The sequence below is a fragment of the Artemia sp. Qi Xiang Cuo genome, chromosome 18 (assembly GCF_049724085.1).
Source record: "Artemia sp. Qi Xiang Cuo chromosome 18, ASM4972408v1, whole genome shotgun sequence".
In the NCBI taxonomy this organism is placed as follows: Eukaryota; Metazoa; Arthropoda; class Branchiopoda; order Anostraca; family Artemiidae; genus Artemia; species Artemia sp. Qi Xiang Cuo.
The window spans coordinates 17583992-17599414 of NC_142811.1; the positions used below are offsets into that span (position 1 = coordinate 17583992).

General features: G+C 35.6%; 1 protein-coding gene across 4 annotated transcripts in view; it reads left to right on the top strand.

Annotated features, from left to right (window-relative positions):
* Nucleotides 1–15423, top strand: part of Cortactin (cortactin) — an 88149-nt gene that overhangs the window by 27796 nt on the left and 44930 nt on the right. For all 4 annotated transcript variants that reach the window (XM_089104561.1, XM_089104564.1, XM_089104563.1 and 1 more), the window contains exons 5-6: nt 8044–8431; nt 12704–12814. In XM_089104561.1, coding sequence (XP_088960687.1) covers nt 8044–8431; nt 12704–12814 — 499 coding nt within the window. The remainder of the gene's footprint in view (nt 1–8043; nt 8432–12703; nt 12815–15423) is intronic.

The following is a 15423-nucleotide window of genomic DNA, read 5'->3' on the forward strand; positions in this document are numbered from 1 at the left end:
AGCGAGTCTTACCAAAACTCGAAGGTATTATAGGAGCTGTTTTTCCCTCATTCTCAAGTTTTGGCTCCAAGTTTATGAGGTATGAGGTATCAACATAAATACAGCATCGAATTGCTGGGACAAGCCCTGAAATGGGTAAAGGTCTAGCATAGCGTCTCCTAAGAAGGAGACAACTAAAAGAGACTTAGATTGCTAATTTTATCTCATTTTCAAAGTTTTGTTTGCCTTTTTGACAATTCATTCCCAGTGCCCCCCCCCCCCTTATTTCTCTTATTGTCATAGACTGTAAAAATCCTAACATAAAAATTGATGAAAACTGATTCAAAAACAGATGCAAATGGGGAAAACAAGAAAATATAATCTGTTGATACTTATTACATAGTATAAAGTAAAATTTTCATTATTTTTTGGTTAGTATTTTTTATGTTGCCTAGGGCTATATGAGACCAATAGAGGGGGGCTGTGGATGGATTGTCAAAAACGCTAACAAAGCCATAAAAAGGAATATAAAGTTAGCAATCTAAAGATCTCCCTCTTTTGTTCTAGCATGTCTCCTTCTGGGAAGTCTCTATTCCCCAACCACCTTTCCTCCGCTTTACCCCTTTTGGGAGGAGGACCTTTACCCCCAAAATGGCTTCAGTGAGCTTTCAAAACAAGTCAACTTCGCATTGCTAAACCTAAACCCAGCTCAGCCCACACATAAGGAAACCCCAGGCAATTTAGACGAAGTCGAACTCGCTTTTAATCGCTATGATCCCTATTGTGATGTGAGCATATGTATGCTCTGTACGCTATGTACGGTATCTACAGATGTACACTATGTATGCTCTGAGCAGAGGGAATGCTCTGCCTAAATTCCTTTCAGCCGCTTCCTTCCTAGCTAGAAAATCTCGAGAAATTATGCCAACTCTGATTTTTCGAGAGAAAAACGCCTTTCAGAAAGCACTCCACCCCCTTTCCCCCACTAGAAAAACCGTTCTCCTTATATTGTTGGCTGATCTTGGAACAAACTAGAATTTCAAAAATAAAATAAGATTTATTTCTGGAAAATGACTATCACAAGAAAAGAATGGCTAATCAAAAATGGTTATCGACCCATATGGGCCGAATTTGCACATCAAAATTAAAAACCAACACAGAAAACAAGAAAAAATGAAATGGTTGGCCAAAAAAAAAGATAGATACATAGTTTGACATTTCAAAAAGGATAAAAACAATTAAGAGTAGTAGAATTTAAAAAGAATTTTAATTAATTTTATTAATTATTTTTAAGAATTTTAATACTATTTAACTAATAGAAGTAGAATTTAAAAATGATTTAGTGGAATTTTAAAGTTTGGTCAGTAAAAACACAAATAGAGAGTGAACGAAAGATGTGGTATAAGTAATAAGGTATAGGGAAACTTTTTGGACGATTTTTTTTATATATAATATCGGAAACAAAAGTTTTGCGGAATTTAGTAATTAAAATAAAGACTATAAAAAGAATTTCCAAAAATAGTAAATAAACTTTACATAGTGAATAGTAAAAGTAGGCTGGGTAAAGAAAGAGGGGGAGGTGAGTCACTTATTTAACACATCATTTGTGTAAGGAAAAAATTAGCTGATTACATTGAATGGACGGCGCTATACCTTAACGGCTCTGGTTCTAATAATCCCGTGATTGGCAGAGAGAGTATTGTTAAAGTATCATTAACCTTACCTTAGACCTTAGCTCATCCTCTACCTCCAGAGGCACACAGGGCGTCCGTTAACAGCCTCCAATCATCCCGCAAATGAGTTACGGCGTAGATGTCCTCTCACTCTGGGATTAAGGATGCATGAAGGGCTCTCCTGTCCCGCTCATATGTCTTGCGCATCGTGTTTTTGGGCCTTCCTCGTCGACGCGTGTCGTCTGGTTGCAACTGGAGAAGCATATTCGGTAGCCTTGATCCTGGCATACGGATAACATGGCCAAGATGGTGCCAGTTTCGTTGCCTGACTACATCAGCGACATCAGGCTGGTTTGTGTAGTGGCGAATTTCCAAGTTTGTTATCCTATCCTTCCAGTTAATGTTCAGGATACGTTGAAGACTGTTGTTTTCATATGCAGTGAGTCGTTTGTCTTTCTAAGCTGTGAGTTTTAAAAAATACAACGCGTAAGTCAATATAGAAAAGTTACGTCTGAAAATTCGAAGTTTTAGCTGGAGTGAGTACTTAGCTGATCTCTAGACTGGCCGAAGTCGTTGAAATGCCGAGCTTGCCAGGACTATTCGTGTTCGCAGCTCGTTTTCGGAATCGCCACCAAACGAGACGGTGCTACCAAGATATCGGAAATCGGTGACTTGCTCTTTGCTTTCAGTCCCTAACTGGATATTCATCGGTGAGTTAGTGGTTGACATCGCTTTGGTTTAGGGGGCGTTGATATGTAACCCAAACTGTTCGGCTGTTTCGGCTAACTTGCATAAAAAGTCTTGAAGTTTGCTTTTGTCTTTCTCCATCAATCCAACATCGTCTGAAAAGTCGAGATCTTGAACTAGTCTGCTTGCAATTTTGATCCCGTATCCATCAATTTGCCTGAATATGTAGTCCACTATGAGAATAAAGAAGAATGGAGACAATACGCATCCTTGTTTGACACCTGTCATCACTTTGAAATATCTTGTATTTCCTTCGGAGGCTCTCACGCTTCCGTGTCTTCGTACATTGCAATGATAAGGTGAACCAGCTCTTCAGGAATACCGTAGAAGATCAGGATCCTCCTTAGTTTTGGGTGATCTATCGAGTCAAACGCTTTTTCAAAGTCGACGAACAATAGATATAGATGTTGTCTCCACTCGTTTGATTCTTCAAGCATGGTGCGCAGTGTGAGTATCAGATCGGCGCGAGATCTTTTTGGTCGGAAACCATGTTGCTCCTCGCGTAAATGCGGGTCTAAGGTAGCTTGAGGTCTTGTCAGGATGATTATGCAGAAGAGATTTTCCATTCTTCAGCTTATTCGAGGCTGAAAGGATCTCATCCGCCGTTGGCTCGTCTTCATTAATGAGGAGATCCAAAAAATGGGCTGTCCGGAAAGTATCATTAAGGTTTTTTGTTTTTTAACACTACAATACACCTTTGAACTACTATGCGAATTCGTTTAAACTTGTCTAAAAAGGCAGAGGGAAGAAATAGGAATAGTCATTACCTAAATACAAATTATTTATATAAATGTTATTTATATAAATTATTTATATATATATAAATATTTATAAATTATAGTAAAAGGCACCAAGTAAGTAAATAAAAGGTGCTGGTTGGTGTAAGCTACTAGGTAAGAAATAGGAATAGTCATTACCTAATTATAAATTATTTATATACATATGATTTATATAAATATAGATATTTATAAATTATATTAAAAGGAACTAAATGAATAAATAAAAGGTGCTGTTTAGTGTAAGCTACTAGAGAAAACACTGCAAATCTATAGGAAAAATAAAGTGCGATTCAAGTACTTTACATAATGCGAACGTTCGTTTCCAACGAAAAATTTTCGAGAATTGCCTGGAGAAGTTGAGATATTGAGGTACTATTGAGGTACTAATTAAATATTTATCTAATAAAATTTTTTTTTGTGTAAAACAGTTCCTAATCTACTTTTCAGTGTAAAAACTCAATATTGGAATAATTTCGATTTATTGATTTTTAATATTTTTGAATGAAAATTGTGTTTTAAATAAACACATCGCTGTGTATTAAATAAATTTGAAATGGCAACTTCGGAAGATGCAAAGGGGGTATGTGCCTCCATTATAGGAGTAAAGCAACTGAGAATCTTCGTACCCAGTAAGTATTTCCTATGCTAAATATTTCGCAGGGGAAAGCTCTCAGAGAAATTTTCCCAGAAAAGTAAAACCTTCTGTATCTGAACTGGAGCGAGTCTTACCAAAACTCGAAGGTATTATAGGAGCTGTTTTTCCCTCATTCTCAAGTTTTGGCTCCAAGTTTATGAGGTATGAGGTATCAACATAAATACAGCATCGAATTGCTGGGACAAGCCCTGAAATGGGTAAAGGTCTAGCATAGCGTCTCCTAAGAAGGAGACAACTAAAAAGAGACTTAGATTGCTAATTTTATCTCATTTTCAAAGTTTTGTTTGCCTTTTTGACAATTCATTCCCAGTCCCCCCCCCCTTATTTCTCTTATTGTCATAGACTGTAAAAATCCTAACATAAAAATTGATGAAAACTGATTCAAAAACAGATGCAAATGGGGAAAACAAGAAAATATAATCTGTTGATACTTATTACATAGTATAAAGTAAAATTTTCATTATTTTTTGGTTAGTATTTTTTATGTTGCCTAGGGCTATATGAGACCAATAGAGGGGGGCTGTGGATGGATTGTCAAAAACGCTAACAAAGCCATAAAAAGGAATATAAAGTTAGCAATCTAAAGATCTCCCTCTTTTTGTTCTAGCATGTCTCCTTCTGGGAAGTCTCTATTCCCCAACCACCTTTCCTCCGCTTTACCCCTTTTGGGAGGAGGACCTTTACCCCCAAAATGGCTTCAGTGAGCTTTCAAAACAAGTCAACTTCGCATTGCTAAACCTAAACCCAGCTCAGCCCACACATAAGGAAACCCCAGGCAATTTAGACGAAGTCGAACTCGCTTTTAATCGCTATGATCCCTATTGTGATGTGAGCATATGTATGCTCTGTACGCTATGTACGGTATCTACAGATGTACACTATGTATGCTCTGAGCAGAGGGAATGCTCTGCCTAAATTCCTTTCAGCCGCTTCCTTCCTAGCTAGAAAATCTCGAGAAATTATGCCAACTCTGATTTTTCGAGAGAAAAACGCCTTTCAGAAAGCACTCCACCCCCTTTCCCCCACTAGAAAAACCGTTCTCCTTATATTGTTGGCTGATCTTGGAACAAACTAGAATTTCAAAAATAAAATAAGATTTATTTCTGGAAAATGACTATCACAAGAAAAGAATGGCTAATCAAAAATGGTTATCGACCCATATGGGCCGAATTTGCACATCAAAATTAAAAACCAACACAGAAAACAAGAAAAAATGAAATGGTTGGCCAAAAAAAAAGATAGATACATAGTTTGACATTTCAAAAAGGATAAAAACAATTAAGAGTAGTAGAATTTAAAAAGAATTTTAATTAATTTTATTAATTATTTTTAAGAATTTTAATACTATTTAACTAATAGAAGTAGAATTTAAAAATGATTTAGTGGAATTTTAAAGTTTGGTCAGTAAAAACACAAATAGAGAGTGAACGAAAGATGTGGTATAAGTAATAAGGTATAGGGAAACTTTTTGGACGATTTTTTTTATATATAATATCGGAAACAAAAGTTTTGCGGAATTTAGTAATTAAAATAAAGACTATAAAAAGAATTTCCAAAAATAGTAAATAAACTTTACATAGTGAATAGTAAAAGGAGGCTGGGTAAAGAAAGAGGGGGAGGTGAGTCACTTATTTAACAAATCAATTGTGTAAGTAAAAAATTAGCTGATTACATTGAATGGACGGCGCTATACCTTAACGGCTCTGGTTCTAATAATCCCGTGATTGGCAGAGAGAGTATTGTTAAAGTATCATTAACCTTACCTTAGACCTTAGCTCATCCTCTACCTCCAGAGGCACACAGGGCGTCCGTTAACAGCCTCCAATCATCCCGCAAATGAGTTACGGCGTAGATGTCCTCTCACTCTGGGATTAAGGATGCATGAAGGGCTCTCCTGTCCCGCTCATATGTCTTGCGCATCGTGTTTTTGGGCCTTCCTCGTCGACGCGTGTCGTCTGGTTGCAACTGGAGAAGCATATTCGGTAGCCTTGATCCTGGCATACGGATAACATGGCCAAGATGGTGCCAGTTTCGTTGCCTGACTACATCAGCGACATCAGGCTGGTTTGTGTAGTGGCGAATTTCCAAGTTTGTTATCCTATCCTTCCAGTTAATGTTCAGGATACGTTGAAGACTGTTGTTTTCATATGCAGTGAGTCGTGTGTATTTCTCAGCGGTGAGTTTTTAAAATTCCAACGCGTAAGTCAATATAGAAAAGTTCCTTCTGAAAATTCGAAGTTTTAGCTGGAGTGAGTACTTAGCTGATCTCTAGACTGGCCGAAGTCGTTGAAATGCCGAGCTTGCCAGGACTATTCGTGTTCGCAGCTCGTTTTCGGAATCGCCACCAAACGAGACGGTGCTACCAAGATATCGGAAATCGGTGACTTGCTCTTTGCTTTCAGTCCCTAACTGGATATTCATCGGTGAGTTAGTGGTTGACATCGCTTTGGTTTAGGGGGCGTTGATATGTAACCCAAACTGTTCGGCTGTTTCGGCTAACTTGCATAAAAAGTCTTGAAGTTTGCTTTTGTCTTTCTCCATCAATCCAACATCGTCTGAAAAGTCGAGATCTTGAACTAGTCTGCTTGCAATTTTGATCCCGTATCCATCAATTTGCCTGAATATGTAGTCCACTATGAGAATAAAGAAGAATGGAGACAATACGCATCCTTGTTTGACACCTGTCATCACTTTGAAATATCTTGTATTTCCTTCGGAGGCTCTCACGCTTCCGTGTCTTCGTACATTGCTATGATAAGGCGAACCAGCTTTTCAGGAATACCGTAAAAGATCAGGATCCTCCATAGTATTGGGCGGTCTATTGAGTCGAACGCTTTTTCAAAGTCGACGAACAATAGATATAGATGTTGTCTCCACTCGTTTGATTTTTCAAGCATGGTGCGCAGTGTGAGTATCAGTTCGGCACGAGATTTTTTGGTCGGAAACCATGTTGCTCCTCGCGTAAATGCAGGTCTAAGGCAGCTTGAGGTCTTGTCAGGATGATTATGCAGAAGAGATTTTCCATTTTTCAGCTTATTCGAGGCTGAAAGGATCTCATCCGCCGTTGGCTCGTCTTCATTAATGAGGAGATCCAAAAAATGGGCTGTCCGGAAAGTATCATTAAGGTTTTTTGTTTTTTAACACTACAATACACCTTTGAACTACTATGCGAATTCGTTTAAACTTGTCTAAAAAGGCAGAGGGAAGAAATAGGAATAGTCATTACCTAAATACAAATTATTTATATAAATGTTATTTATATAAATTATTTATATATATATAAATATTTATAAATTATAGTAAAAGGCACCAAGTAAGTAAATAAAAGGTGCTGGTTGGTGTAAGCTACTAGGTAAGAAATAGGAATAGTCATTACCTAATTATAAATTATTTATATACATATGATTTATATAAATATAGATATTTATAAATTATATTAAAAGGAACTAAATGAATAAATAAAAGGTGCTGTTTAGTGTAAGCTACTAGAGAAAACACTGCAAATCTATAGGAAAAATAAAGTGCGATTCAAGTACTTTACATAATGCGAACGTTCGTTTCCAACGAAAAATTTTCGAGAATTGCCTGGAGAAGTTGAGATATTGAGGTACTATTGAGGTACTAATTAAATATTTATCTAATAAAATTTTTTTTGTGTAAAACAGTTCCTAATCTACTTTTCAGTGTAAAAACTCAATATTGGAATAATTTCGATTTATTGATTTTTAATATTTTTGAATGAAAATTGTGTTTAAAATTCCATTCAGTCCTGATAATCAAGAATTTGTGTAAGGCGTATTAGATAAGGATGAAAATGTTAAACTAAGAAGGAAAAATAAGGACGGTAATAATAAATAGTAATTTATAATAATAAATGCGAAAGTAAGGATGAAAATTATGTTTTGTTTTTATTAGAGACATTGTACTAAAGAAACAAAATTGAAGCGCTAGTCTTATGCCTTTATTAAACTTTAAGAATCTATTGACTCAATTATAAGCTAGCCAAAAAATGTGCTTAAAACCAAAGTGTTCCTAAACTGGCCACGATCGGTGGAGGTGTGTAAGCGTAGTTTTGTATCCGTTTATATTATCACACTGCCAGCACTGACCCTTTTTTTGTACGACAGCCCTTTATGAATTATCTCTTTTATTGTCACTTATTTAATTATTAGTTCTCAATATTCATTTTATTCTTTTTTTATTTTTCTAGAGTGCGCTTGGATGGGATCATTTTGAAAAGGTTGGCAAACATGAATCCCAAAAAGATTATGCTAAGGGTTTTGGCGGAAAATATGGTGTCCAGTCAGACAGAGTTGACAAGTCAGCCCTTGGTTGGGACCATGTCGAAAAAGTTGATAAACACGAGTCTCAGAAAGATTATGCTAAGGGTTTTGGTGGAAAATTTGGAGTCCAGTCAGACAGAGTTGACAAGTCAGCGCTTGGTTGGGACCATGTTGAAAAGGTTGAAAAACATGAATCACAGAAGGACTATGCCAAAGGATTTGGCGGGAAATTTGGTGTTCAGACCGATAGAGTTGACAAATCGGCATTGTCCTGGGATCACGTGGAAAAAGTTGAAAAGCATACTTCTCAAAAAGGTAATCTTTTTTTCTAAGACCTAATTCGAATGCAAATAGACCTAAAAAGATACGATAAAATATAACAAAAAAACTGGTAAAAAAGCGGTAATATTTTGAAATTACACTTCTGTTTTTAGAACGGTGTTTGGACGCTTCTTTAGGTGTTCGATTTTACCTTTACCGTTTTAGGTGTTAGAAATATTACCGTTTTTAGAAAGGTGTTGAGACGCCTCTTTAGGTGTTCGATTTTACCGTTACCGTTTTAGGTGTTAGAAATATTACCGTTTTAGAAAGGTGTTGGGACGCTTCTTTAGGTGTTCGATTTTGCCGTTACCGTTTTAGGTGTTAGAAATATTACCGTTTCTAGAAAGGTGTTTGTCCTTTCCCCAGTATGTTTTTAGAAATTTATCGTTTGTGGCTGTATTTGATTTTTTTTTATTGACCCTACGGACTCATTGCTGAACGGATCCATAGTAAATTTGTTCTTGGGATTTCCAGAGATTGCAAATAGACCTAAAAAGATACGACAAAATATAACAAAAAACTGGTAAAAAAGCGAAATATTTTGAAATTACACTTCCGTTTTTAGAAAGGTGTTTGGACGCTTCTTTAGGTGTTCGATTTTACCTTTACCGTTTTAGGTGTTAGAAATATTACCGTTTTTAGAAAGGTGTTGGGACGCTTCTTTAGATGTTCGATTTTACCGTTACCGTTTTAGTTGTTAGAAATATTACCGTTTTTAGAAAGGTGTTTGGAACCTTCTTTAGGTGTTCGATTTTACCTTTACCGTCCTAGGTGTTAGAAATATTACCGTTTTTAGAAAGGTGTTGGGACGCTTCTTTAAGTGTTCGATTTTACCGTTACCATTTTAGGTGTTAGAAATATTACCGTTTTTAGAAAGGTGTTGGGACGCTTCTTTAGGTGTTAGATTTATATGCTTTTATATTTCCAGAATATAATTCCAGACAAGTTAGTTACAAAGATATCCATCAAGAAATAGAGTCGGGAGAAGGTGGAGAGGCAGAGGTTGTGCAAGATGTACCCCTTTCGTCTCTCCATTTATACGGTACAATGATAAGTAAATCGAATCACACGAATTGAGAAAGGTTACTGTGTGATAGCTTTGAACTGAGTTTTGAGGCAGCATAACAGCCTCAAATAAACTGCCACACTATAGTCTGGTAGACAGAAGTTGGTTCTTTAACTCGCCTGCGATTGGTCGCCTAAGATTTTTAATTTCTGTTATAGTTTATTGGATAATAGACCAAAAATTAAAAGTGTGGAGATTTACTTGAAGTTTCTAGGTACGTACCTAAAGCCAAGAACAGTTCTCCCAAGAAACATTAAAGCGGTGACATTTATACTTAGGCACTAGCAGGCTCCAAAATTTCATGGTTTAGAGATCCCTGCCGTTGAGACTCAGAAGTCGGGTAGTGTCCCCACGAAAAAGAGCTAGCAGCCTAAAATTTCTTGGAGGTTGTGTCCTTGACTATAGCTACGAGGCAAAAAAAAATTTCTGCTCGTCGGCGTGCTTTTATATGGAAGGTGGTGGCGCTTGAAAGTAGTGAATATATCGTTCTTAGGAAATTTATCTTCTGTTTCTTGTTTTAATCGATGCATCGATATCAAAACAAAGACACAAACCTCCTCATCACCCCTTTAAGTCTCTAATCCAATTCTGTTCCGGAAATAGGAATTTTTTAGAAAAAAGTTTTTTTTTTCTCGTACAATAATTCTTAAAGACCTTTTTTGCATAGATTTTAAACTATAACTTTGTATTTCAGTAAAGCAGAAGTGCTCTTCAATGCTCTCTACAAAAAGCTACCTGTTTTGGGAGATGCCTAGAGCATTTTTTGTAAATATTTTGTAGAATGTGTTTTGTAAGCTTCTAGAACCATGATTCCCAACGTGGGACGAAGGCCCCACTTTTGGGGCGTGGCAATATTTTGGAGAGTCATGATTATACTATACTTCAGAGCCTTAATTTTAAAAATACATTTTTCGTGTGAATGATATCTCATTCAAATGCATTTAAAGAGTAAAATATATACATGATACTATTGCAATGACGTTATACGTTGTATAAAAGGTGCTTTCAGACAATGTTCGTTATTAGTATGAAATTTGTTTAAAGGACAACCCGAAAAAAGATACCAAGTGAATGGCCTTTTAAGCTTCCTTTGGGTTAATACACGTAAAATATTGAATAACAAAATTTTGATATCACGGAGGGGGGGGGGAATCAAGGTTTTAGAAAGGTTTAGGTTGTGCATTGCTCAAAATCGGTAGGGAACCGCTATTCTAGAAGAAGCTGCAGCCTCTTGGGCTTGAAGGATCATAATGAGAAAAAATTTATTGAAGTTGGCTTCTCAGGGATATTTCTCAAACTGTTCTAATAAGAAAAAAAACTAACCTTATTTTGCTTTTGAAGCTTCCCTTAATGACACCCAGAAGTAAACTAATTGTTTGCCTGTTCAACGAGTTCCTAAGCCTAGCAAACACCTTGCTTAAAAATACGACTTCTTTCTAGATTGTTCACTAAAGTTTCATGCTATACAGACTAGCCGATGAACTTCCACCTATTTCCTAGAAAAAGGGGAGAGGGGGTCTTAAATGGTTCCAGAACCAATACATTGCGGTTCATATCACACTCCAGTAGGCAGTGTTGCCAACTTCCTTTGTAGTTCAAAGGGCCGTAAGACCAATGGGATCTGTTAATGGGATCTGTATGCCAGCATAATTCTGTTTGGTAAAAGGAGATATGATCAGTGGTGGCGTTGGCCCCTCTGCGCCCGGGGCAAAATCTTGATTAGCACCCCCCCCCCCCCCCTGTATCCACAAAATTTTCTGGTCAACTCTTAACAAAATTTTCCATTTATTTAAATCTGACTTATCTAACTTTAGCCTCGACAAATTATTAATTATTTCGTCAAAATTGATTGCTTCTAGTTGTTTAGTTCAGTCTACTTACTTTTATTTTCAAGGAATGGTTATGAAGATATGGGGGTAATTATTTAGCTTTGGCCCCCTCATAAGTAGACATGTTAAGAAAACAATTCTTACTTTAGAATATGTATAATGATCCTATTTCTTATATTATCAAGGTTGAGAACCTTTATCATAAAGTCTTTACTATACAAATACTCAACAGTAACAAAGGTTACAAATCTCACCATACTCTTAATTAACTGATGCAGTATTTTGAAATTGATACTGTAAACTGCGGACAAATAAGTTGTGTTGAAGATAGTGTTTAGTTCGTGTTTAACACTTGTGTTAAAAAACGTGTTTAAAGAAAAAGTAGTGTTGTATTGAGATTATAGAAATTGTGAATTTCTAACCTCACCTAACTAACCTAACTGCTATGAATATATTGTATATACATCACTGCTATTCGCCCTTCGCCTCTGCTAGTCGCCTTTCTCCACTGCTATAAATATGTTGTATTTCCGCCACTGCTATTCTCACGTTGCCACTGCTATTCGCCCTTCGCCACTGCTATTTAAAAATAAAAGTAAAATAAAAAGACCAGCATGAACGCTATCTATAAAAGAACTTATGAGGTGGCAATTTAAAGCGGCAATTTAAAAAGACTTAAGCATTGAATTGAAAGCGTGATGATATTTGGAAACTTTTTTAGTTTTGAGGATTTTTAGAGGAAAGACTTGATGATAAAGGTTCTCCCCTTGGATAATATAAGAACTAGGATCATTATACATATTTTAAAGTAAGAATTGTTTTCTTAACATGTCTACTTATGAGGGGGCCGCAGCTAAATAATTACCGATATGGGGAAAATGAAAATCTCTAGACGTTGTCATTTTTGTTGCTCTGCAACTATGACTTATGGATGGAAGTTACCCTAACACTTCACAGGGCCTTCGACGTCGCACCTGATGTCTAGTCACCAAAATCCTTCCTAAATTCTCTCTAGCTGTTTCTCGTCCATAAATCAAAGATAGGAGGAGATCGCTGAAAACACTATTACTTAGTGTCTAGTAATATAAGGTCTTGAACCAGGCTAAATACAGGGTTTTATATACTTTTAATTAGAATTTAACCTAGTGAATTAATTATAATCTATTTCAGATAATTGTATCTTTAATTTATTTCATTAAATCATTAATTATTTCTTATACATACACGAATAGCATTTACGTATATTCAATTCTGCTCTGGCATTTTGAAAGAAAAATTATACCAGAATGATTGAGTTTGACACCTCTGAACAAATTATTTTTTTTGTACAGTTATAGTTCTCCATCTTCTTATTTCTATTCTATTTTTCAGATTATTCTCAAGGTTTTGGGGGTAAATTTGGTGTTCAGCAAGACAGAGTTGACAAATCAGCGCTTGGCTGGGACCACGTTGAAAAACCAGATAAGCATACTTCCCAGAAAGGTTAGTATTGTTTCAGCCAGTCACTTATCCCATGGGAGGGGAGGAGATATGGCCCCAACTTAAATGTGAAGATATTTAGAATTTTCGTAATTTCCAATATTTGTTCTTAGTTGTCCTACTTTTTTTTTATTTTCTCCTTAGAAAGATACAAGATACTTTTTTCCTGAGCAGTGAGGGAAGAAGGAGTGGTGACTTGAATTATGTGTTTTTTTTTCAAATTTCCAGAATGTTTTGTCCACAGCTATCGCGAATGTCATTGAAACAGAAAGCTTGTCAATGCAAAAATCATTTAAAAGTACTCTTCAGTGTATCCAAACAACTGTACGAGTCCCAGTTACTTGCAGAATATGCACAAGTCCCAGTAACGTGCATGAGATGCACGAGTCCCAGTAACGTGCAGAGATGAACGAGTCCCAGTAACGTGCACGAGATGCACGAGTCCCAGTAACGTGCACGAGGTGCACGAGTCCCAGTAATATGCACGAGATGCATGAGTCCCAGTAACGTGCACGAGATGCACGAGTCCCAGTAATATGCACGAGATGCATGAGTCCCAGTAACGTGCATGAGATGCACGAGTCCCAGTAACGTGCACGAGTCAAAGTAACGTTCACGAGATGCACGAGTCCCAATAACGTGAACGAGTCACAGTGACGTACACGAGATGCACGAGTTACAATAACTGCAGCACTTCAAAGGGCCTTGACCCCCCAGAAATCTGTTTATTTACTCTTTTCAAATCTTCGCAACATTTGAATAGAGGGTCTTTTTATTAAAAAGAAAATATTGGTAGCAATTCCTCTGCATTTTGTACCTAGAACCCATGCACCAAAAGGTTTGTAGCTACTGCCAGTTGCGATTTTTTCTTTCCTTTGTTTATCCATGAAGGGGGTCGTTCCCCCCTTAGAGATTGTGTCTTACAAAAAAAAGAAGAATGAAAACGGAAAAAAAAAAAAATAATAAACAAAAAAATACGAGGATAATTTTCAGCCAGTGAATAATGAAAACAAAGCAGATGTCTTAGCAAACAACATCTCTGAACCGTCTTCACTATTAATATATATATATATATATATATATATATATATATTAATAGTGAAGACGGTTCAGAGATGTTGTTTGCTAAGACATCTGCTTTGTTTTCATTATTCACTGGCTGAAAATTATCCTCGTATTTTTTTTTTTTTTTTTTCGTTTTCATTTCTTCTTTTTTTGTAAGACACAATCTCTAAGGGGGAACGATATATATATATATATATATATATATATATATATATATATATATATATATATATATATATATATATATATATATATATATATATATATATATATATATATATATATATATATATATATATATATATATATATATATATATATATATATATATATATATATATATATATATATATATATTCTTTATCGAACAGTTCGTGGTAACGAACTGTAAGTAAGGAGCTCAACAGTAATGGTGTGGCTCAATAGTAACCGAAACTCTAAGAAATAGAGCCTTGATGACAATAGATTCATGAAAAGAATCAAGTTTTGATGCAAATTAAAAATATACAAAATTCATCAAGTTTAATGTTACCCATGAAAAGTTACGAGCCTGAAAAAATTTGCCCAATTTTCGAAAAAGGGGGAAAACACCCCCAAAACATCAAGCGATCCTAATGAAAAGCACATCATCAGATTCATCATATCAGAGAACCCTATTGTAGAGGTTTTAAGCTCCTATATCCGAAAATGTGGAATTTTTGCATTTTTTGTCAGAAGAAAGATCACGGATGTTTTTTTTTTTTTTTTTTTTCCGGGGTTGATAGCACTAAAGACAGTTTAGTGGAAGTCTTTGCCAAAATGAGTGCTTGATTTCCATTATTCACTAGCTGTTATTGTCAGTGTTAACGACTAGTCATTGCAAAAAATAAAATAAAATACCCTTATAACGGCTGAACAAAACATGAACCATGTAAAATTAAAGGGGGAATGTGGAAATGTAAGAAATGTGGAGAATGTGAAAAATATGGAATCTCCGAAGAGCACAAATGAGCTTCTTAAAAAAGTTTTTCTTTTCTTTTCTTTGAACCTGGAAGTAAAATAATTTTACTCAAAATTATCTTCTGTAGTCCGTTTTTTTTTTTTTTTTTGTCTCTGACTCTAGAAAATCTTTACGATTAACTATGCCATTTCCATATCGCAGAATTAAATTAAACATATTTTTCGAACTGCAAAAATGAACTTATTGAAAAAAGAGAAAAGTTATGACATCTGTTTCCTTACCTTTTGTTTAATTTTTTCCAAGATTATTTGTTGGAAATTATTTTCCTTAACTTTCTTTTTGGTAGTTTGTTGTTTTGTCTTTTTGCTTTCTTCTTTTTTTCGTTGTCCGGTTTAATCGTGCGTCAGGCTTCAGGTCTCAGAACCTATTTAAGAGCTTGCGTCGTTAAACTTTTCGCCAATGTCAATGAACAACAATTAAAAAAAAAAAAAAAAAAAAACACTATCGCTGTTGTACCTTCTTTTTTTTTTTTTTTTATATAATTTAAATTGTCAAGATCAGTAGCTAATGTTTGCACTGTTTTTTTGTTTTTTCTGTTTTTTTTTTT